The sequence below is a fragment of the Equus quagga genome, chromosome 11 (assembly GCF_021613505.1).
Source record: "Equus quagga isolate Etosha38 chromosome 11, UCLA_HA_Equagga_1.0, whole genome shotgun sequence".
Classification (NCBI taxonomy): Eukaryota; Metazoa; Chordata; class Mammalia; order Perissodactyla; family Equidae; genus Equus; species Equus quagga.
The window spans coordinates 96,107,672-96,131,384 of record NC_060277.1 but is presented as its reverse complement, the minus strand read 5'-3'; the positions used below and the strand labels follow the sequence as shown (position 1 = coordinate 96,131,384).

General features: G+C 41.5%; 1 protein-coding gene across 4 annotated transcripts in view; it reads right to left on the bottom strand.

Annotated features, from left to right (window-relative positions):
* ATP6V0A1 (ATPase H+ transporting V0 subunit a1) overlaps positions 1-23,713 on the bottom strand; it is a 53,087-nt gene that overhangs the window by 14,782 nt on the left and 14,592 nt on the right. For 3 of the 4 annotated variants that reach the window (XM_046677270.1, XM_046677274.1, XM_046677271.1), the window contains 12 exons: positions 19,616-19,719; positions 19,155-19,281; positions 16,428-16,510; positions 15,733-15,826; positions 12,516-12,728; positions 10,158-10,308; positions 9,127-9,266; positions 8,625-8,782; positions 8,082-8,172; positions 5,402-5,520; positions 4,635-4,851; positions 4,144-4,251 (listed from right to left, as the gene is read on the bottom strand). In XM_046677270.1, the coding sequence (XP_046533226.1) occupies positions 4,144-4,251; positions 4,635-4,851; positions 5,402-5,520; positions 8,082-8,172; positions 8,625-8,782; positions 9,127-9,266; positions 10,158-10,308; positions 12,516-12,728; positions 15,733-15,826; positions 16,428-16,510; positions 19,155-19,281; positions 19,616-19,719 (1,605 nt within the window). The remainder of the gene's footprint in view (positions 1-4,143; positions 4,252-4,634; positions 4,852-5,401; positions 5,521-8,081; positions 8,173-8,624; positions 8,783-9,126; positions 9,267-10,157; positions 10,309-12,515; positions 12,729-15,732; positions 15,827-16,427; positions 16,511-19,154; positions 19,282-19,615; positions 19,720-23,713) is intronic. The other variant, XM_046677273.1, reaches the window with a different exon arrangement.

The window sequence follows — 23,713 nt, the reverse complement described above, 5'->3', positions numbered from 1 at the left end:
AACAGGAGCCTAGAGTTCCAACCACCGCTCCCAGAAATGGACCACGAACAAAGACCTCCTAAGTCAGGGAAGGAAAAAACATTCAATGTACATTAGTTTGTGGCTACAAAATACTGAGTTTAAAAAACAAAGGAGGCTCCTTTCGTTCAACGGAGGATCCGGAGTATTAAAACAACTCTTTTACAGGCACGTGGCAGATGCTGACTGGTGTTTGCTCCTTCTCACTTCCCAGGCATAGTTTTCAGCAGGGTCTCCAGAACCAGAATGTGTAAATCAACCTGATTTGGAAAAGCTTTGGTTGATAGAGGCAAAAGGACCCTTTGGGTATAAAAACCAGGCAGAACTACATTAAGTCTCCCAGATACCAATTAGCACTAACCTGCCACAGAGTGAAAAGGAGCTAAAGAAACAGCCCTTAGAGCCACTTCCTATACTTTCTTGTCCAAGGACCAAACAAGGCAAGAGCTTGAAGACTGCTCTCCCGCCAGTGGCCTTCTGGGCAGCAGCACAAACAACATGCGGCAGGCCTGGCCAACTGCCCTGAGGTCCCCAGTCACAGCTTCACATTCTGGTGATCACCTTTTACCACAACACACAGCTCACTAACCATCAGGCCTCGGGGTTTAGGCAAATTCCCTCTTCTTCTAGCAGTGGTTCTCACATGCTGGGCAGAGAACCAGTTGCATCAGAATCACCTTGAAAGCTGCATTTCATTAAATAGAAATTCTCAAATACTACCCCAGAAATTGGAAATTTAGTAGGTCAGGCCTAGGAGATCTGTATTTAAGAAAATATTTCCCCAAGTACAAACTGTATATTCATTTTGATTGTCTATCAAAATAAAAAATGCATGCACCCTTTGAGACTCAGCAATCCTACTGCTGGGAACGTCTATGCTTGTGAAATTTTATCAAGATACACGGACAAGGATGTCCCTGCATTGTTATTAGTTATAGCAAAGAAGTGGGAACAACCAACACAGCCACCAACAAGAGAATGGGTACATCATTTTAGCACATCCAACAGAACTTTCTGTGGAATGCTAGGCAACTATAAAAGAATGAGGATCACTATGAAACAATTTCCAAAATATACTGAATTTTTAAAAACCTAGTAAATCAAGGGGCAGAAGAGTACTACAGTTTAAAACACAATTCCTAATGTGTTTTAAATACATATACATACATACACATATACATATTTACATCAATAGATGACAGATATGTTGATAAATGCAGAAAATTTGGAGGCAAAATTTCCCATCTGATAACAATACTCTTGTGGAGGAGAAGGGTGCTGGAGACAGGGAGGCCTCACTTTCAGTACTATTTGCATTCTCTAACCAACTGCATCTATTGCTTTAATTTTATTTTTTAATGTCTGTAGGGGATGTCTGAGTCATGAAATTCTGGGCCATCTTTATTTCTTCTTCCATTTATCTGTTTTGTTCTAATACCCTAAGAAACAAATTTAAAGTCCACCAGGTGATTCTGATGTGTAGTCAGACTTGGGAACCACTAAAGCCCTGGCACCTCCAGGTCATGCAAATATCACACCTGACAACCTTCTAAAGGTAGACCAAAAGTGTAACAAAGGCACTGTTGATAGGAGAGGACTCCAACGTATCCTGGGATAGGTTACAGGGTAGAGAAGGCAGGCTTCAGGCTTCAAGACTCCTAAAGCAGAAGGCCATTTCTGAAGCTTTCCCCAAAGAGTAGATAAAGTGAGATGCAGACAGGTTACGCCTCCCAACCAGACACTAACAAGTGTCCCTTCAGACACAGGGAATGAGAGTTACAGGAAGAGGGATGAGACACACACATCAGCAGAAAAAAGAAAAGAAAAAATCAAACTGTTGATACACCACTTACAGACAACCAAGAGGACACAGAATAGAACAAAGACACAGGAGTTTTCATATCCTCAGCCTTAGGGTCGAGAATCCAGGGCCCTTGTCGTAGAATGATCATCCTCAAGCCTTCAGGCTGCTCTCTAGAAACAGATGTTTGGCCAGTTGGCTAAGACCCTAGAATGTGCAGGTTTCCAGACTGGGGACTTTTAACTTGGATAGTATTATAAAAGAGGATGCCAGATTTAAAAGCATCAAGATTGACATACCAGAAGCACATCTTAAATATATTAAGATTTGCAGAAAGAAGAGCACATGGAAAGAATGTCAATAAATGGATAGTATGTGTTTTAACGGTTTTTCTTTTTAATTTCTCATAGGAAAGGAGAGGGTAATTCCCTACTTGCAAACAATTTTAAGTGACAACATTAAAATATCTTCTGACCCAAAATATCAGCCCTTTTAGACTAATTCTAGAAGGATGGTTATAGCAGTTTTCTAAGTTTAAAATGATCAGAAACACCTAATGAAGGAAACGATTATCCATCTAAACATTTCATTTTCTTTTAAAGGAGTATGATGCTATTAGAACACAACAGTACATGAGTAACCACTATTGGTGAGATTTAAAAAATCTCATAGCTTCATGACCTAGAATAGATTGGACTAATTCGATATTGGCACATTATAAGACTTTGGTTAAGAGATGTTTTTAAGGACAAATATTGAAATGCTTAACATTCAAAGTGCTGTCACTGAATCATGAGTTAGTATTAGAAGAAGGAAAGATCCAAACAAAGATGACTTTGGTTATTACACCAGATGTAGGGTACACACAAGACACAGGCCAGCGTGGAGGTCTCAATGGAACAACTAAGGACATGAGGGCTTCTGAGTCTCTCACAAAAAAGTAGACATGAATAAGCTTCCACTGGAAAGAGAGTAAGTCACAGCTAAAACGGACCAAATGTCCAAGCATCGCTCTGGAGCAGAACTTTAAAGTACAGGGAAATCAATTCAAAAGTCACAGAGATGTTCTTGCTCCATGCTGAAAAATCATCCAACACATGGTCACAAAATACAGACAGGAAAGTGGATGACTCCAAGAGCTGCCATCTTGGATTAAGATGATGGGACTCGGAGAGGGGACAACAGCCACTCTACTTCCATTGACATGAATGTCCTCACATATTTGAATAGAGACTTAGCAGACCAGTTGTAAAGATGGAATCAGAATCTATTCATAAGAGGTGGAAATCTCTTCTGTCATCATCTCAGTGAGTAAGAAGGACATACTTCCCAAGAGAGCACACATGTCCCATGGTCTCAATATAGTTAAAAAAAAATTCTGCTGCACTGTTTCCACCTCTTTAAACAACATATGATGGTTTGTGGGTTTAATTCACTCACTGTTGCAGCCCCTGCTGCCTCTAGTCCCTGTTGGCTTGGGGTTGGGCTGACTGGGGCCTCCACAGGTTGCCCTGCCTGATAGTGAATGGAAGAAAAGAGAACAGGAGAAAGAAACAAAAGAGGGAGAGAGTGAAGGGGAGACGAATGGAGGGTACATGGAAGGATGACGATGGTCAGAAAAGGGAGAAGGAGGGTCTTGTAACTCAGCTGCTCTCCAATAGGAATTATAGTCTAACAGCTGTATGACAGTCATGCAACAGGATCTTTTGGGTTTTACCAGGCAGTGTAATAAGTAAGCATTACTGCATAGCAGAAAGGAACATTTGGCAACTTAGGGGTGTGTGTGTGTATGCGTGTGCGTGTAGATTTCATATGCGCTCACACACCAAGTAAGCACAAGTATGTATGTTGCTTTCTAAAAAGAAAAAAAATCAATAAGCTTTAAACCAAATCTTTTTCCCGGATGTTTTGGTTGGTGAAAGTATCATGGTCTCATTTTAAAAGAAAATGTCTCAGCGTCAGCCCTGTGGTTGCCCAGGCAAACCACATGAGTGGGTTCACCCACCTGCGGCTCTCGCAGCCTTGCTTAATTGATGCTGCAGCTAGACAGGCCCAGACCTGGATCTTGCTGAGCACAGCATGACCAGGAAAGGTAAAAACTTGTGACTTGTTCTCTCTACCCCAGCTACTCAAAGCTGAATCCAGGAGTCCAATCACCACATACATATTCTTTTGATTTCAGCAGGTCCACTGCTCATGCTGGGATATGACACAAATGCATTTTAAAAGCATATAGATTTATGTACAATTCATTATATCCAATAAGGAACTGCCTTAATCTTTAAAAAAAATCTGGTAACTTTCAGCAACAAAAACACACTCACCAAATGCTTCCTCCTCAAGTACTGATGGCGAAGGACCAGTGGTTTAAACAGTAGCATCCAAGGTACACACAGTAGTGCAACCACTACCAAGAAACACTGAATTCCTTCCTGCAAAGTAAGAAGGACAAGGCACATCACATTAACCAAACATGTAGTTTCTAACTCCAGCACCAATTTCCCCCAAAACAGTATTTTCTTACTGATCTATGAATAACACTAGCCAGTTTCTCAGAATAATTAGCAGATGTTGTGCCAAAGCTGAGGAATTGTCAGCTTTGGATAAGAGTTATAAATTCTACCCTTTCTGGATACAAAAATTATAGCACACCCTCCTAAATAAGGAGGATGGGCTGAATCTAGATCTGGATATACAGACTGAAAACCAAATACTACAGAAAGGGATTTTTCAAGGCTTTTTTAGGGTCACAGAAACATCTGGCCCCATGACCTAGGATAACCACCTAAGACAGTCCACCTCTGGGTTGACGCACCTGTCCAGAATACAGCATCGAATTACCAGAGTCTGAGTAGGAAAAGAGGAACATGTTTATGAAATGGATCAGAAGGCTTGGCGCTTTCTTAGACGTATGAGCGTCATAGGCTGTCCACTTGTAAAAAATAAGGATAACCAAGTAGCCAAACAAAGAGGTCATGAAGATGATTTCAGGAATAAATCCAAAGTAGATATTCAGAGGCTTCTTGAAATAGCTAAAAAGGAAGAGAGAAAAAAGTGTTAAAGGAGCACACACCCAGGGGCACCCCTACACCAAGTGAAGCACTCACTAGATTGTCTACCTAATGCTCCCTCAATTCTCTTTATCACTCTAAGGAGCAACGGCCAGAAGCCCTGGAGGCAACAGAGACAAGCAGGATTCACTATGACTTCCCAACTTTAGGACTTCAAACAGCTCCAGGACCACCCCCACCATTCTCCCATGAGAAGAGAATAGGAAGTCTAGTACATTCTGAGACCACAGTTCATAATTTTATGTGAGTTACACATCAAGGAAAAAAATAACCCACTCATTCTGATGAAAATTACACTTTTTTTTTTAAAGATCTTAATTATAATTGTAAATTGTAAAGCGATTAATATTAATTAAACCTCATTTAAGAACATGAAATTTTTATAAAAGCACTTCTTTAATGCAGAACGGGGTTCTGAGTTATTAATCCCTCCCCCAAAGATGTTATGATTTTTTTAGGCAAAAGCGTTATCTAAACTATGCATTCATATGACAGAAACAGAGCAACTCACATATGGTTGAAGAGGCTCAGGCTGACTCCAAACATCATGTGGATGATACCTAGGATAACGGACATCTTCATCTTAAAGGAGTTGAGGAAGGTCAGTTTATTGGTAGCAATGTTCCAAATCTGTCACAACCCAAGAAAACAAAAAGGTATTACAAAGAGTTCTCAAAAGGAAAAATATTCACTTATTCTAAAAACTAGTTTTTTTAAAAATTATGGAACATTATAAACATATACTTAAGAGAAGAGTATTTAAAAAGCTCATGGAGCTATCACCCAGCTTCAACAATTACTATTAACCTACAACTCACGGTCAATCTTGTTTCATCATACCCCCAACCCACTCCCCACCTCCAAATGATTTTGAAGCAAAATCCAGATATCCTATCATTTTACCTGTAAATATTTCATTTTACCTGTACAGATCTCTAAAAGGTAAGGCCTCATTTTTAAAACATGACCACAATACAGTTATCATACCCCAAAGAATTAATGATTCTTTAATATCATGAAAGATTCGAATTTCCCTGATTGTCTACAAATTTTTCTTTGTGATTCATTTTTTCAAAGTCGGGCCCAGATAAGGCCTGTGCTCTGTGAGTGCTGATGCAGCTCTTCAGTCTCTGATCTACAGGTTCTCCCTCCAGCTCTCCTCTTACAGATGTTATCAGAGCCTGTGTTTCGCCAATTGTATCCCTGTGCTGTTGTTGTTCCATTTAAACATTAATTGCCTTAAGCTTTGTCACCTAAGGCCTGTATGCCTGTAATATTTTCATGATAGTTCTTCTGCCTCCACTTGGCCATCAGATTATGTTTCTGAAATCTTAACTGATGCAGTCATTTGCCTGTGCCAAAACTGCCCGTGAACCCTCACTGTCATCTCTGTGCTAAGGTGCAAACTCGGTAGCCTGATAAGCCAGCTCTTCCACCATCGAGCCCAGCATCTTTTTTCCTGAACTGGCCTCTTCATGAAGAGCTCACCCTCAGAGACCCCTAATCCGAAAACCTGTGACTGGTTCTCTCTCCTGCCCCAGTCACACCTGAAATTCAGTTCTACAACTCCAACTGCCTGATGGGCATGATATCCCACAGGCACTTCAAACTCAACATTTACCCTGTAAGCATCAAATGGGATGTCTGCAAAAAAAACCTCTGTAACTACAGAACACTATATAAATGTGCAGTAATATTATTATTATTAGACTCCAAAATACTCGAGGGTAGGAGCTATGTCTTAAAATTGTGTGTTTCCCCCAGCAGGCACTATGCCTTACAGACAATAGGGATTCAATGAACATTTGTTAAAGGCACATGCGAAATGTTATTAAACCTCTCTAAGCCCCAGTTTTCTTATCTGTATTATAGGGACAGCAGTAGCTATCTGATAAAATTGTTGGAGGATAAATCAGATACGCTGAGGGCTCAGTACAGTGCCTGGCCCATAGTAAGCATTTCAATAACATTAGCTTCTACAATAATTAAAATAATTAACTTTGTACTTCCCTACCTCTATGGTTTTGCATACACTATTCCTCACCTCTAACAATCTGAATTTTTTTTTTTCCTGAGGGAGATTTGCCCTGAGCTATCATCTCTTCCCAATTTTCCTCTTTTTGCTTGAGGAAGATTCACCTTCAGCTAACATCTATGCCAATCTTCCTCTATTTTGTATGTGGGTTGCTGCCATAGCCTGGTCGCTGACAAGTGGTGTAGGTCCATGGCTAGGAACTGAACCTGGGCCACCACAGCCGAGTGCACTGAACTTAAACCACTACGCACGCAACAGGGCTGGCCTTGAAATTTTTTTGTTTGAAGAACTTTTTTTCCCCTAAGATTGGCACCTTAGCTAACAACTGTTGCCAATCTTCTTTTTTTTTTTTCTGCTTTTTCTCCCCAAATCCCCCCAGTACAGAGTTGTATATTGTAGTTGTTGTCCTTCTAGTTGTGGCATGTGGGACGCCACCTCAGCATGGCCTGACGAGCAGTGCTGTGTCCACGCTCAGGATCCGAACCAGCAAAACACTGGGTGCTGAAGCAGAGCACGCAAACTTAACCACTCGGCCTCAGGGCCGGCCCCCCTGAAAATTTTTTTAAAGGCCAGAGTAATTGCCATTTTTTACAAGAAACCTTAATCTTTCCAGCCCCATAATGATCCACTTTTCCTCTGGAATTTTGTAATCCTTACTGTCTAATGCTTATTCTTAAATTCCCCTCCCCACCTTTTAAAGCATACATACAAAAGATTTGATCACACTTTATTTGCCTAAGTATTTGAAAAAAAATTAAACTCTGGGATAAGTCTTTATAAGTACATAAAGATAAGAATGAAAATCTAAAACCCATAGGAAAGAGCTATTTCTGCTTTGTTAAAACATCTGCTAAAAATAAAAACCAAACTAAGTTAAAGAGAAATAAATTATAAAGGGAAAGAGTCTTAAAAATGAGTCTTCCCAGAGTCAATATTATTAGCTCCCTCAGAAATAAGGAGTGCAGGGAAAATGATTTGGCTTCCAAGGCACTTGGGTCTCTTATGACTGTGAAGTAGTCTGGACAGATGTACTAAGGTTTCCCAAAAATATGTTAGCTAAAAACCAAACAACTATTCACCTACACTTTAACTCTCTCACTTCAGAGTTACAGCTTAAAAATTTGGTGTTAGATATATAGAAAAGAAGTGCTCTTACTGGATCGATGCCAAAAGGGTATGGTCCACCAAAAACTCCAGGGACAGCTGGGTTCAGCTGGAGAACAGGGTTCCCCCGAAGTGTCTCCTCCCTACCATGTTAGGAGAAAAGTTGCATTTATTTTTTTTCAAGAGAGGGAAATTTCTAGGATCCAGAAACTGATGCCAAAAGGAACTACTACAGCTATCTTGTCTCTTCAATAAAAGAAAAGGGACTGGCATCTGAGAATGAGAAGGGATTGGAGATAACAAAAAAGAAAAATTAAACACACATACGCAACCAAGTAGGGAATTTGGGGAATCTGCTTTTAATTTACAAAAAGAATCAACGTGCCTAATTTATAGTCTCAGTTCCTTGATACTGCGGAACAAAACATACAGAACTTCCCAGGCTAGAGTATAAATAAGAGGGGATACTACATTCTTCTAAAACAGAGACACTGTCAACCCCTTCCTAAAGAAGTGTTGCTTTACCTCTTGTCCAGAAAATCAGAGCTTAACGTGAAAGTACTAAGCTTTGACTTATACCTTCTTTGCAACTTACGTCCAATTATATAGAGTGAACATCGGCCGCACACTCCAGGATGACCCGAAGACATTAAGAGACTTGGAAAAGCAATCATTGTAGATCAGGCCAGTGTAGATAGAGAACACACCCATCAATAGAATTATGTATCGGCCGCTGAACACAGTGCTAAACATCTGGGAGCCAGAAGAAAGAAGTCAATGACATGAACTCACTACAGCCCACATTGTGACAATATTATTTAGAATACAGCAGACCCTTTCTCTCATAATTTATCCTATCCTGGGTCAGAGAGCTTGAAATAAAGACCAAAATACAACTTTAACAAGAAATTCACTTTCACAGCGTGTGGCCTCTTTAGTTTTAAAATGAACATAACTTCACTACTCTCTAAATAGTCTCTATACCTTCTCTATAGATTCATGGATAAAAGACTTCCAGATCATAATTTTCATAATGAATGCTTGAGAAATTATAAAGTTTCAGTCCATAACTTATTCAGATGTAACTTAAACATTACCTCATTCTCATTCTTTTGGGAGAGGATCCGGCTCTCCCTTAACACCATCCATACAGCAAAAAGAGTCATCAAAATGCCATGGCCAAAGTCCCCAAACATCACAGCAAACAGGAAAGGGAAAGTGATGATGGTGTACGGAGCTATAAAAAAAAACAAAGAAAGAAAAAGACAAGGTACAGAAAACTGCAGCAACCCCCCACAGATCATATTCCCCTCCATACTCTAAGATCAATATAAGGTGACCTATTCCCAAGCTGGTGTTCAGACGGACCCCCGAGAAAATCTTCCACTGCAGGATCTGCATACCCCCACGAAGCAGCTCTGACGGCATTTGAGCTACTGCTGGCATTTCAAACAAAGAACACAGGAAATGAAAGTCCTGTCTCGAGCCTTGGCAACAGCGTGGTTGGTTCTTCCTCTTTTCTAACCCCCAGGACACTGCTCTGGGGCAGGCCAGCTTTCTTCTCCTGTGCAGCAACCAGCTGAATAAAGCTACTGGTTAAGTGGGAGAAAGCCCAGAGCCAAGAGCAAAGCAGGTCCCCCAGGAGGCCCAGCTGAAAATGAATTCCCAGACTCTTGATTTAATGATTAACTCTCCAAACAGAGGAAAAATCTGCCTTGTGCCTAAAACAGTCAACAACTGCTATATTTTCTCTGTACAAACTGGAACAGGGAAGCCACCTTAAAATATCAGATATCTTGGAAAAAACTTTCTGCTTAAAGCAGTTCCTGCAAACAGCGTGCTAGAGAAGGCCAAGTGTTTCCTAGCAGTGAGGGTGCACAGAAGAATCCAATGTACTGAGGTCACTCCTATAAAATTCCTACAAATCCTCCTCTTACAGGAGGGCCACTCAAAGAGAAATCTCAACTCTCCATGTCCAAACAGGCACCTCTTACAGGGACTACACTGGAGCTGAGGTCTTCACAACATCTTTAATTTTAATCCAGTTGTTCAATAGGATTTAAAGTAAGGCATTAAAAGAAACAACAAACAACAAAACCTCTAGAGGGAAAGATTCAAGCTTTTGTACCTGGATTTATCTCTCGGTAAGTTCCAATTCCATAAGCATCTACTATGTTCTGAAAGCCATAAGTGAACTTGTTCGTTTTGTTATAGGTTGGGGGAGTCTGGTTTGTCTGCATCCTGTTCAAAATGGAGGGCACGGTGGAGCCACTGTGTTCCTGGGAAACATTAAGCACATTTATCAAAATTAGTTTATCCTCCTAACTGTGGCGGTCATTACACAAGTGTATATATTTATCAAAACTCATCAAACTGTACACATAAAATACGTGTATTTCATTTTATGTAAATTATATCTTAGTCTTTCCCAGTCTTTAGGGAAACTGCAACTAGGTACAAAATTTACAATGAAAGATTTAAATGCAGTCTTAGGAAGAATTTCCTTACTACGAAAACAATTTGATTCTAAAATGTTTAAGCAAAGAAAACGTGGTACTTCCTTTTCGGGAGACATCCCTACTTGCTGTTCTATAAATATCCTTGTTCACTCTTTCTCTTACGGGAGAAGCGAAGCTATTCTCTGACTCTGCTCCTTCGCCACCTACACTTAACTCCCTAAACTTCTGCAGTCTAGCTGAGCACGCTTATTGAAAGGGGTTGGCTCATCACCAGATCCAAAGGTCTGTTCTCCTATATACAAGCCCCAACACTGGAAATCTTCCTCTTCTTTGGTGAAAATCTGTCTTCCTTAGGAGTTCCCCTCCTGCTCACTAACTACTCCTTTTCTGGCTCTTCCTCCTCTGCCTATAACACTGTAGGGCTCCCAAGGTTCTATCTTTAGCCTCCTTACTTTCTCTCTTGGAGGTCTCACTCCCTCCCACTCTCATGAACCCCCCTTCTTTCATTTTGCCCTTTCTATTGAGAACCCGTCCCATTATCTTCTTGATAATACCATGTGGATTTCTTTTCTTTTCTTTTCTTTTTTTCCTGAGGAAGATTAGCCCTGAGCTAACTACTGCCAATCCTCCTCTTTTTCCTGAGGAAGACTGGCCCTGAGCTAACATCCGTGCCCATCTTCCTCTACTTTATACGTGGGACGCCTACCACAGCATGGCTTTTTGCCAAGTGGTGCCATGTCCACACCCAGGATCCAAACCAGCAAACTTTGGGCCGCCAAGAAGCAGAAAGTGCGAACTTCATCACTGTGCCACCGGGCCGGCCCCTACCATGTGAATTTCAATCCATCCCTTCAATGTGATTGAACCGAACTTACCATCTTTCCCCTCTCAATAAGTTTCTCTTGCTTAACTTTCACTTCCATTAATGGAACCATTATTCTACCAGCACCTCAGCTTTGATGCCTCAGAAACATTTTAAATTTTTCTCCTTGTATTTCTCCTGCAGGTTGCTAGAAACCAGGTATACCTATTGATACTTCCTTCAGAATATCTCACAAATTCATCACTATTTTTTCCCCATTGTCAGGTCTTACCCTAGGGTCCTTATCGCTTACTACTCTACGTTTACAATAACCTCCTAAGTGAACCCCCACCTATTGACTCTCTAATCCCCAACCCAACCTAGACACTATCAATGGATGACCCCTCTAAAACTCCGCTTTGATCATGTCCTTTCACTGCTAAGTAACTTCAACGCCTCTCTACCTCCTCTAGAATAAAATTTAGACTTCTAACCTGGTACTTAAAACCCCTTCATAGTTAGCTTCCAATCTACCTGATCCAGGTTTACCTCCTACTCTTTCGGCTCACCCATTAAAATTCCTGTTCTTGCCCGAACATGCACAGTTGCCCTGTACTTCCTGCCTTTGTCCATATTGCTTTCTTCTTGTCATTGCCAATGGACATTTTACTCGTTCTTCAAAGCCCTAATTAAATGTCACCTTCTTCTTGAAGCTTTTTCTGATCATCTTAGTCGGAAAAGCTAGCACCCTCCCTCCACACACATACACCACTCTTAGCAAAGACTGTCTTGTAACTGCATGTCCGCCTCTCCAAGTAAATCGTAGGACACTTGAAGGCATATTTTTTTACATCTCTGTATCTCTTGGTGCCTAGATCAGTGCCCTGCACAGAGCAGCTCTAACTATTGAACAGGACTGCTAGTGTTACATTACAAAAGTAGTCTAAGGGACAGAGAGTGGATCAGGAAACTGATGTTCTGGTTGTGAGCTACCCTGAAGATTTACGGGTATATGATGATGAAGTCATTTAAACTTTTTTTAACTGCAGTTTCCATATCTGGAAAAGAAGGATATAAGAAATGTAATGTCAGGATACAAGATGAGTACAAGATGAGCATATTTCTGAAAGTAAAAATGCCATACAAATGTAACTGGTTAATGTTACTGTTGATGGGAACTTCTCTTCTTGGCCATACGCTGCACTGCTGGCTGTGGGGGACTCACCGTGCCCCTTCTGAGTGCAAACTGGATGGAGTCGAGGTCAGTGACGGGGCACCAGACCTCCGCAATCAGACACTTCTGGGTAACATCTATATTGCAGAGGTTCAGAGTATGATAGATGGCCTTCATCTTCCGTACTTTGATGAACCAGACACGGATGTTCTTAGCAGCTGCCTGCAGAACCCTCTGGCGGTGATCTTCTGTTTGATTCAGAACCTTTTGGGAGATAAAGAACAAGGGAGGAATCCTTCTAACATTAGTCTTAGATCTCAGGACATGAATGGCAAAGAGGCACGTCTTTCTGAAAAGGGTTGCCAGTGATCTGTTTTCTGTTTTTTAATTCCTCTGGCTAGAATGGGCTTTTTCTTTTTCTTTGTCTTTTTTTTTTTTTTTTTTCCAAATTACAAGAAATTAGAGTTCTAGCTATTAACATTCATCTTCATTTAGCTTCAAGGTGAAGAGAAACCTGAGAAAACGGTTTTTAGCTTTTCTCTCTATATTTATTATCACCAAATCCATGGCACAACAATGTAGGTCATTGGCTTTTACTTGGATCATTAAAGAGTGATGACTTTCCACATGGAGCCTGTAACTCAGACTTGAAGAAGTCAGCCCAGAACTGACCGGCCCAGGAACTGACAAAGTAATAAATCCATACGTAAGAACAGAAGCTGCAGAATCCCCTGACCATTAGCCAGCATCAGAGACCGGTGGGAAAGAGGCAGTGCTGAACACCATCGTCTGCCGATAGGAAGAAAGACTCCGTGCCCGGGAACAGGAGAGAGGAGACACTGCGGGGTCAGGAGGACCCATGGCCTCTAGAGGAGATGTAGACTGCCACATAGACTGTCATCACGGAGAGGACAGGGCTTTCTCTTTCTGTCAGGTTTCTTAAGTGGAAAAAGTTTCAGTGCTGACCCTTTGGAAAGCAGTACAGATTTCCTGCAGAGGAACCACACTGCCAAGACTAGAGTGGGAGGAAAGGGCAGGGACATTTTACATTCTACTGCCTTATTTATCGTTAAATATTAAAGATTTCAATAGCAGGAGAGGGGCTAAGCCAACACTGGGCAAGCAACCCACCAATCACACTTCTGCATGAGAATCTATCTTAAATCTCCACATTTCTTTGAAGGGGAAAAAGCTATGTGCTAACCATTTTAGCTTAAGTCTTCATCACAGCTGGCTCTTCAAGTCAGTACAGAAAAAAAGCAGCAGCTACTCCCTGAAAAACTGTCTTGGGCAGTAGAAGGTGACTTCCATAGCGGGAAAAAAATGCCACGGCCTGCTATGGAAACTCTTCTATCACTTGAGAATAAAGGAACAAAGCTACTTTCTCTCCTTCTGGCTGACAATTTTACAATTACTATTAAAACTTCTGGAAAGATGCTAAATAAACTTGCAAGCAACATTCTATTTGCTTTTCTCTTTCCCTGTCTCCCAGCCCCACATCTTACTCCTTGGTATTCAATTCCTTTTTAAAGTTTCAGTGCACACAGCTAGGTGTTTTAAAAGTCAAATTCTGGTCATTTACAACGACGACTGCATATGCTCTTTAAAATCTACCCATAGCCTGGGAAGGGATAAGAAAGCCCTAGAAGCCAGAATGTACTAACATGGCCTATCACCCACCAGCAGTTCTAAAAATCTCTCTTCCCTTGGTTAAACAGATAAATGTATCTAAGGGAGTTGGCAATAGGTCAAGCCAGTGGGTCACATACAATAGAGGTTCGAGGGAAAGATGAGAAAGGGAGTTGAAATGGGAGTTACAACCTATCTCTGACAATTCTGCCACTCCTGGAAAGAACTGCCTTTGGGATTAAATATGTTTATTTTTGTTTCAAGGGGGCAATCATCACATTCTTTCAACAGGGATCAAAGCTCCAAGTGGCCACCCTTTTCCTTCCATGTACACATATATCATGATTCCCTCCTTAGAACCCTGTGACAACCATGGTGCGTGCAAGCCACACACACTGCGATCTGGTAAAAATCGCACGAAATCTCTTCTTGGGTACGAGAGTTACACCAGGGCTCTTTGGCTAACCTGTGTGGTTAAGATCCAAGGTGACCAGAAGAATACACACCAAGCTGTTAGGAGTGGCTCCCTCCGGAGGGGGAGAGTCTGTGTGAGGGGGCAGAATTGACTTTATATGTACTTCTGTATTACTTGATTTTTTTTTGAACTAATCATATTTTTTTAAATTATAAAGTACATCTCAGGCGCCAGGCCCGTGGCTGAGTGGTTAAGTTCGTGCGCTCCATTTCAGTGGCCCAGGGTTTCACCAGTTTGGATCCTGGGCGTGGACATGGCACTGCTCATCAGGCCATGCTGAGGCGGCGTCCCACATGCCACAACCAGAGGCACTCGCAATTAGAATATACAGCTATGTACTGGGGGGCTTTGGGGAGAAGAAGAAGAAGATTGGCAACAGATGTTAGCTCAGGTGACAATCTTTAAAAAAAAAGAAGGAAAAAAAGAATATCTCAGATTCACCAGGAGGGGAATTGTATACTGCCAACAATGATTTCAGAGGCATAGAATTTCTGTCTCATTTGAGGATGATTAATGCTTTTTTTTTTTTTTTGCTGAGAATGCTTTGCCCTGAGCTAACATCCGGTGCCAATCTTCCTCTTTCTGTACGTGAGCCACCACCAGATCATGGCCACTGACAGATGAATGGTCTAGGTCTGCACCCAGGAACCGAACCCAGGCCACTGAAACAGAGCACACTGAACTTAACCACTAGGCTACCAGGGCTGGCCCTGATTAATGCCTTTTTTTTTTTTTGAGGAAGATTAGCCCTGAGCTAACATCTACTGCCAAGCCTTCTTTCTGCTGAGGAAGACCAGCCCTGAGCCAACATCCGTGCCCATCCTCCTCCACTCCATACGTGGGACGCCTACCAAAGCATGGCTTGCCAAGTGGTGCCATGTCCGCACCCGGAATCTGAACCAGTGAACCCCAGGCCACCGAAGTGCAGCGTGCGCACCCAACCACTGCACAACCAGGCCAGCCCTGATTAATGCTATTTTTAACAGTCATTCCCTGAAACTTTTCCCCAACTCCCAGATAGACATATTACCCACGGATATTTCTTTTCTTGGTACCCTGGGCTGCTACAGGTGCCTAATAGACTAAGCGATAGTGTTTCAAGGAAGGGGAACAGTCTTCTGTTGTAGCATTTCACAACAACAGATTCCCTCCAGCCCTCTGTACCATTTGGAGATCGTCAATCCTGGTATTAACTCCAGAAGCCATTTCCTTCCTCTCCTGTGGCGTCTCAGGACAGGGATACAGTGAGGCTCGGAACCTGGAATGTACAGACACAGCCTGAGAAACACTGAAATTTCTTAACCTATGCCATTTAAATAATCTCATAAAGTAATCCTAATTTACTAGAAGAACCAAAACAGGATTAGTTCAGACTGATGCACTAATCAATAATCATTATTTATGGGAAGTGGCCTACAGACAGAACAGCAAAATTCGAACTATGCTGACATTCTCTGAAACTACCGAATTCCCTTAGATTAAAAAAAAAAAGCCAGTATTACAAGTTATATCATAAATTATTGGAGACAAATGGCACGGAAAAAAGATCTTATGGGCAGAATTTCAGCAAAGCTTAAGAGAACAGTGCCTATCGCACACTGCTGGGTGTGCAGACCCACTGTCCCAGAACAACATAGTATTTATAAACCATGAGTCCTAATTACTTTTTTCCAAGGAAAGGAAACTGTGGTTTTGATGGTACTTTTAAAAAATGAACTTAGGCTATTTCTAATTGTTTAAAATAGCTCTAACATTATTAAAAGATCTATTCACTGTGTCCAGGTAGAAGAAAAGGGTTTGTGTTTCGCTATTCTGTTAGGTACGTGGCTGTGCCCTCGGGGCAGGCACGCTTCTCTTACCCTTCACAGATTTTCTTGACTCTGTTTTTCAGCTGATCGCCTTGGAAGAAAATGATGAACACAGATTTGTGCACGTAGTCACCCTAGGCCCCAAACCAAAAACCGAGAGTTCAGGCTTCTAATGTGGAAAAAACTTGTATTTTTTTTTCCTTTGTTTTTGAGGACAATTAGCCATGAGCTAACATCTGCTGCCAATCCTCTTCTTTTTGCTGAGGAAGACTGGCCCTGAGCTAACATCGGTGCCCATCTTCCTCCACTTTATATGTGGGACGCCTGCCACAGCACGGCTTGCCAAGCAGTGTCATGTCTGCACCCGGGATCTGAACCGGTGAACCCCAGGCTGCAGAGAAGTGGAATGTTCGAACTTAACCACTGCGCCACTGGGCCAGCCCCCGAAAACCTCTTAAATAACTTAACTTTCTTGGTGATACACAAACAACAGAAATCCTTTAAGGATATGGCAACCCTGTACTTTAACCACTATCCTCAAACCATTTCTTAAGCTCCACTACAACATTTGCCCTGTGATCTCTAATTCACAAAAATCTTCCTGTATTTGTTTTTAAACTCAATGAGGAGCTTGAGATGGATGCTAAGATGATTCTCCTCTTAGCACAACTTGGCCCTATTTACCAATTCAACATCAAATCTTATGTTGCCTGAATGACAAAAGTATAGAGGACAGAAAGGAGAAGGAAGCCATTCCTGCCTGTCGCATGCTTAGAAATTCCCAGATAAAGGAGACTGAATAACTACAAGGAACTGAGTAGCTGGGAAGAATGCTGACGCAGAATCATGATTCACGCTAATTTAGACTTTAGGCGACAGGAGGAAGGCAATTTCGAATACCAAGTTTACACCTGAAGTCTGGTGCAAGGACTAGATGGAAAGATCAGAAAAATAAGCTACACTGGGTGTTAATCAGGATTGTCTCTAGTTGCCTTATTTTCTCATACTACTATAGAGCATTTATAATAAGATGTCACAAACAAACTTTAGAGGGATAAAAGGGATAAAGAATAAAGAAAATAAGGCTGAAGAGTCTTAAATTCCTAAATTGTCTAGGAATAAACTAGAGCACATTCTTTGGGCAGCTGTTCTGCTGTAGCTCTCAAGACTCCCTCTTTCCTTGATTTGTTGATAAAATAATGTTTCTGTTGCCCAGAAACTCGGCTGAATATTCCTGAGAACAGTTTCACATGAGGTGTGACTGCAGACTGCAATGTCTCTACACCCAAGGACAGCTTTCAGTAAGGCTGAAAAAGTGCTCCTCCGGTGAGGGGGCTCACTGTAACCCAAGTGTTTCCACACTCCTGCTCAGGACTGAGAATAAAAACCATACAGACACATCATTTTTAGCTGCATGACCCACCCACTCTGAGAAGTCTCACAATTCAATCTTCCTTCTTAGGTAGAGCAAAGAATACTAATTTAAGAAATCCAAGAGATAATCTGAAACAGAAAAAGCCAACTCTAGGCTTCTAAATAATACTAATATAAAAAAAGTGAAGTAGGGGCCGGCCTGGTGGCACGGCGGTTAAGCTCATGTGTTCCACTTTGGCGGCCCAGGGTTCACCGGTTGGATCCTGGACGCGGACCTATGCACCACTTATCAAGCCATGCCGTGGCAGTCGTCCCACATATAAAAAATGGAGGAAGATGGGTACGAATATCAGCTCAGGGCCAATCTTCCTCAGCAAAAAGAGGAGGATTGGCAGCAGATGTTAGCTCAGGGCTAATTGTCCTTAAAAAGGAAAAAAAAAAAAGTGAAGTAAATTTTTTGCAGAACATTTAATCTTCTTTGCTTGTGATTCCTGAAATCAGGACTCACCATACTTAACGTAGGTTTATGTTAAGAACTCTGTCCCTTTACGTCAAATGCCAAGATTTTAAGCCATTCCTTTTTTCTAAAGCATCAGGTGGGGAAGATCATCTTATCTTGCACAATGTATATTTTTAAACTAAGTCTCTAAATTTCCCAATAAACAAGTAGACAAAAAGCCTTAAGAACTAAAATTTCATCAACTTATAAAGATCACAGTTTAGGAAATCTCTCCTTTCTTTTTTTTTTAAAAAAGATTGGCACCTGAGTTAACATCTGTTGCCAATCTTCTTTTTTTTCCTTTTCCCCAAAGCCCCCCAATACATAGTTGTATATTCTAGTTGTAGGTGCTTCTGGCTCTGCTATGTGGGACGCCGCCTCAGCGTGACTCCATGAGTGGTACTAGGTCTGCACCCAGGATCTGAACCTGCGAAGCTCTGGGCCGCCTAAGCGGAGTGTACGAACTTAACCACTCTGCCACAGGGTTGGCTCCCTCTCCTCTTTTTGCACATGGATATTATCAAACTTGGAACCAGATGTCTTGCTTTAAATTAACTTTCATAGAAAGCTAATTTTCTTTTGATCCCAGATAAGTAACAGAAAACACATAAAGCTAAAAATAAGCTTCCAAATAAAAGTTAAAATAACTGGAAAAAACATATTTCCAATCAAAATAATACCTAATGAGTAAGACTTGAAAACGTATATGTCACATATACATCATATGTACACATATGACAGAAGTTAAGAGGGAAAGAACAATCCTTCAAATTCACAGGTCAAAGCAGGGGTAAACACAACGGCTCCTCTGTGGGAGGGTCAGATTCAGGTGGCACCATGTTGTGTTACTGCTTTGAGCTCCCTTTACAAGACCTACTCCATGGGACGCAATTTCCTTGTCTTACAGTCACAGGATCCTCCAGGGGGTTCTCGATTTCAGCCTGTCGCAGGAATACATTCCCCCGGCACACCCGCCAAAGCATGCGCTCAAAAGTAGGGATGCGCTCCCGGTTAATCACACCAGCCACGAAGCTGTGGGGAGAAGAGCCAGATAGGGAACTCTATTCCATGCCATGGGATGGAAGGCTTTAAGACAAAGAAGGCAAGTGAGAGGAGGGGGGCAAAGATGACAAATGTGAGGCTATGCATTGTTATGGCAAAAGGGCTGTCAAGTCTTATTCCTGAACCCAGCAGAGGGTTGACAGAACAACTCAGGAACTGAATCCAAAGTGACTTAGGAACACCTCTCAACAGGCTAAGAAGAGAGTGTATCCTGGGAGCAAGTGAATGCTCAGCCTCACTGCTCTTTTGAACAGCAAAAATGAGCATGACCACACTGTGTACAGGGGATAGAAGTGGTACTTACCCAAGTCTTAAAGGTGTGCCTCTTCCCATCTCACTTGGCTCCAAGAGGGACGAGGACTCTTCCAACAGGTCTGGATCCGCCATCTGCTGATGATGCAATTCAGCCTGAATTCACAAATCAATTAATATCTAATGAAAATAGTTAGTGGCATGCAGGGAACGAGGAACCAGGAGATAAGTTCAGAAAATAAAGATGAAAAAAGAAAAAAAACACCAAAAGAGAAGACATACCCACAATAGGAAGATAAGAATGGAGAAGAAAACAAAGGAAAGAAACAAGAGGTAAAGAAAGCAGAACAGCCCCAGTAAAGCATCTGGGGAAATGGTTTTAGAAATAAGGAATAAGGAATAAAGAAAAAACTTTAAATGCTGGTGATATATATAAATCTGTTACTTGGTGGAAGCCATTTTGCCTCATAGGTTTCCCTGAATGAGCCATCAAAGTACCAGGAACTACTTCTGCATGTGGATGAGCTGAAGTGTTCCTTCCTTCCGAGCAAAAACAAGGCAGCTCTGCAAATACTCTCAACATCAAATTTCTAGGTGGCTACAAACTAGAATTTTCCCTGTGTGAGAATGTGAAAGATGGAGACTCTCTTTCCAAGGAAGAAAGGAAGGCCCCATCACCATCTTAAACACACTGTGATCTGGAGAAAGACCAAAGGGGCATCTCCAGACACCTAGGTTTTTGACGCTCTTAAAAATTCAGAACGTGACAAGTTTCAGCATGGCCACTATACAAAATGCTCTAAATCATGAGATTTAAAGAGTATTTCTTTCTCCAAAAGGATAAGAAACACAATAGCAGGCCTGGGCCTCCACTGCATCCGTAAAGGCAAGAAAAAGTGAAAACGTATCTAAGAACGTTAAAATGTTCATGTAGGCTTTACAGTTTAAGGATTCTCGAGAACACAGCTTAAGGCAACAATCTAAAACAAGTTAAGTGAAGAAAAGTAACAGATAGTAAGCCAATATAGAGCTCACGGGCTGGTTTGTTTAGATTTAAAATGATTTCCACCATGACAGTTTATACAATGAAATGAAGGAGAGGGGCTTTCTCAGATGTAGGTCTCTATTTCTAGTCTCCCTCTAAGCTACACATCTGACCACCTTTTATTTTCAGCAGAAAGGAAACAAAACAGAGGCCAACTGACTTCTCGACTGCCTGATCTAGCCAACTGTAATACCCAACGCACTCCTTGTTTGACCAAAGACTAGAAGTAAGCCAGAACAATCTTCCTTTTCAAAAGCAAAACTATACAAAAAGTTAGGACAATTTTTTTCTATCACTTTCACTCCAAATTCCCATTTGATTCTACTCCTGTCAACCCTGCTATCAAAAAGTGCCATATTGGGAAACTCACTTGATAAAATCATTAATGTAACGGTAGAAGAGGGAGGAAAAAACTGAGTATAAACCAGAGGTAGGGGTCAGCCCGGTGGCTCAGCAGTTAAGTTCGGATGTTCTGCTTTGCTGGCCCAGGGTTCACTGGTTCGGATCCTGGGCAGGGACCTACATACCGCTAATCAAGCCATGCTGTGGCAGGCATCCCACATATAAAAAACAGAGGAAGATGGGCATGGATATTAGCTCAGGGCCAATTTTCCTCAGCAAAAAGAGGAGGATTGGCAGCAACTGTTAGCTCAGGGCTAATCTTCCTCAATAAGTAAATCAACCAACCAACCAAACAGATGGTAAGTCTGAAAGCCTAAAAAAGTGAAAAGCAATTGTTTCGGGAAGCAAATTCTAGAAGCAGACTCAACATTGATTTAAAAAAAAACAAAAAAGGGAAGGGCAGGCACTGAATACACCAGAAACGCAGAAAAATACTATCATGAGATTTGGAAAAGTTGAAGAAGAGATAATGGGGCCACAGGTTACCACTGGCTGTCATATGGAAGTTTAGGGGGCTCTTTTTGTTTCTACTTAAAATCGAATCATCTGACCGCAAGCCACAGGCAACTAGTTTTGAGGATCCAGACGACTACAGCATTTCAACTTGCTCTTGGGATATCCCTTGGCACAAATCACTGAAACCGACTGCTACTCACAAGACCCCCGCCTCCTTCTGTGCACAGCTCACAAGACCTGGATTAAGTAAACCCTGAAGATCAGACTCAGTGCAAAACAGATGTGCTCTAAAGGGGACAACTGATGGAACAGCAACTAGCACTTGGCAACTAGACTACTCCAAAGACTGTATCTGGGACTCTCTGGGTATAAAAAAACCAACAGAATTAAAGTTAAATAGAAATAAATTGCAATAATATTCTAATTACTAATTTCACTACCTCATACTTAAGAACCCTAAATCTTAGAGAAAAAGTTAAACAATTTTTTTTTTTTTTTAAAGATTTTATTTTTTCCTTTTTCTCCCCAAAGCCCCCCGGTACATAGTTGTATATTCTTTGCTGTGGGTTCTTCTAGTTGTGGTATGTGGGACGCTGCCTCAGCGTGGTTCGACGAGCAGTGTCATGTCCGCGCCCAGGATTCGAACCAACGAAACACTGGGCCGCCTGCAGCGGAGCGCGCGAACTTAACCACTCGGCCACGGGGCCAGCCCCAAGTTAAACAATTTTTAAATAAAATAATTGTGCCTGATGGGAAACTCAGATGACCAGAGCCACTAACTGAGGGCCTTTAAAGCAATCTCTAAAAGCACGTCATCGAGTATCTAAATCCTAATCTGGGTCCTCTAATAACAATAACAACACTGCCACTGTTCCTCTAATTACCTGCTATGCCCTTTGGCTTACCCCTTCCCCCATCAGAATACTGAAACCATGCCTTGAAAAAGGAAGTCGCAGAACTTCAGTAGCTCTATGTCCACACTTACGCAGAGGCAGCACATCCAGTTCAAGCTACGTTAATTACCAAGAACAAACACTTGTACTTCCACCTACTTTAGACAGAAATTACATTTCATCACCTACGGTATTCACCCAAGCCTGGAAGGAGATGGCAGATGGGAAAGAAAAGTAAAGAAAGCAGATGGGTGGAAAACTCAGAGGGAAAGTAAGGCAAGAATCTGCATGCCATTAACCATTACTTTTCCAGTCTTCTTTACGTTCTCATATGCTATGGTGCTTATGGTAAAAGATGCAGAGAAATCTCTCCAGCTCTTACAGTTCTTCATAAGCAAGAAGACTGAGAAAAGGATAATCATTAACAAGTCATTTCAAATGCTCTGGATAAGAATTGGCTAAGTCGAATCTGTAATCATCTTAAATCATAAGAATATTCAACATATGTTTACTTTTCCCCTTCTACACACCCTGCCAATCATAACCCATATGCCTAAAGATGGAAAGAATCATTTTCTGATTTAGCCTTTTCCTGCTAAGTCATTATTAGAAATTAGTGATCATATTCACCAAATCATATAAAAAAGAAGGATTTAAAATTGGTAGTGTTTTAGGCCATTTGCAAATATCATAATTTCAGGCATGGAAGAAAATCTCATGAAAAACCTAAGTTCCTGAGATTTGAGAGTCCAGGTTTCCTTATCTTTTGCATTATTTAACACTCGCACTTGCACATGCAGACATGCTGCTCTGTGAGGCTTTGTCTCCTGTTCAGCAAAAGCAGGGCAAGACACGGACTCTTGCCAGTGAGAGTGAAGAGAAGAGGAAAGCAAGGCAGTGTGGCTCTTGCCAGAAGACTTTCTGCACTGTGGTGAGGGTGCTAGGAATGAGAGGGGCTGATGACAAAAGCAGCAGCAGAACCTCTCACAGCCTGACCTCTAGTCCAAAAGTACTTCTGGAGATTAAAAAGCAAAAGTTTTGCATGAGTAGGAGGGGCAAACAACCCACCAGGGCAGGGCACAGAAGGTCATGGAGATGTAAAGCCTACCTTATCAGGATGGGCATTTCATGTTTAGACTTAAAAATCACAAAGAAAATTCCTAAATCCAAAACTTACGATTTTAAAACCTTACATCATCTTTCCAAGTGGTTCCCCTTGTTTTTACTATTTTTTTAATTCTAAAATTAACTATTTAAATAACTATTTCCCTGAAGGGAGACCATTTGTTAGTCTTTATTCAGAATTTCTCCCAGAATGAACTAGATACAAAGCCAGTCCAATCCTTAAACTCAG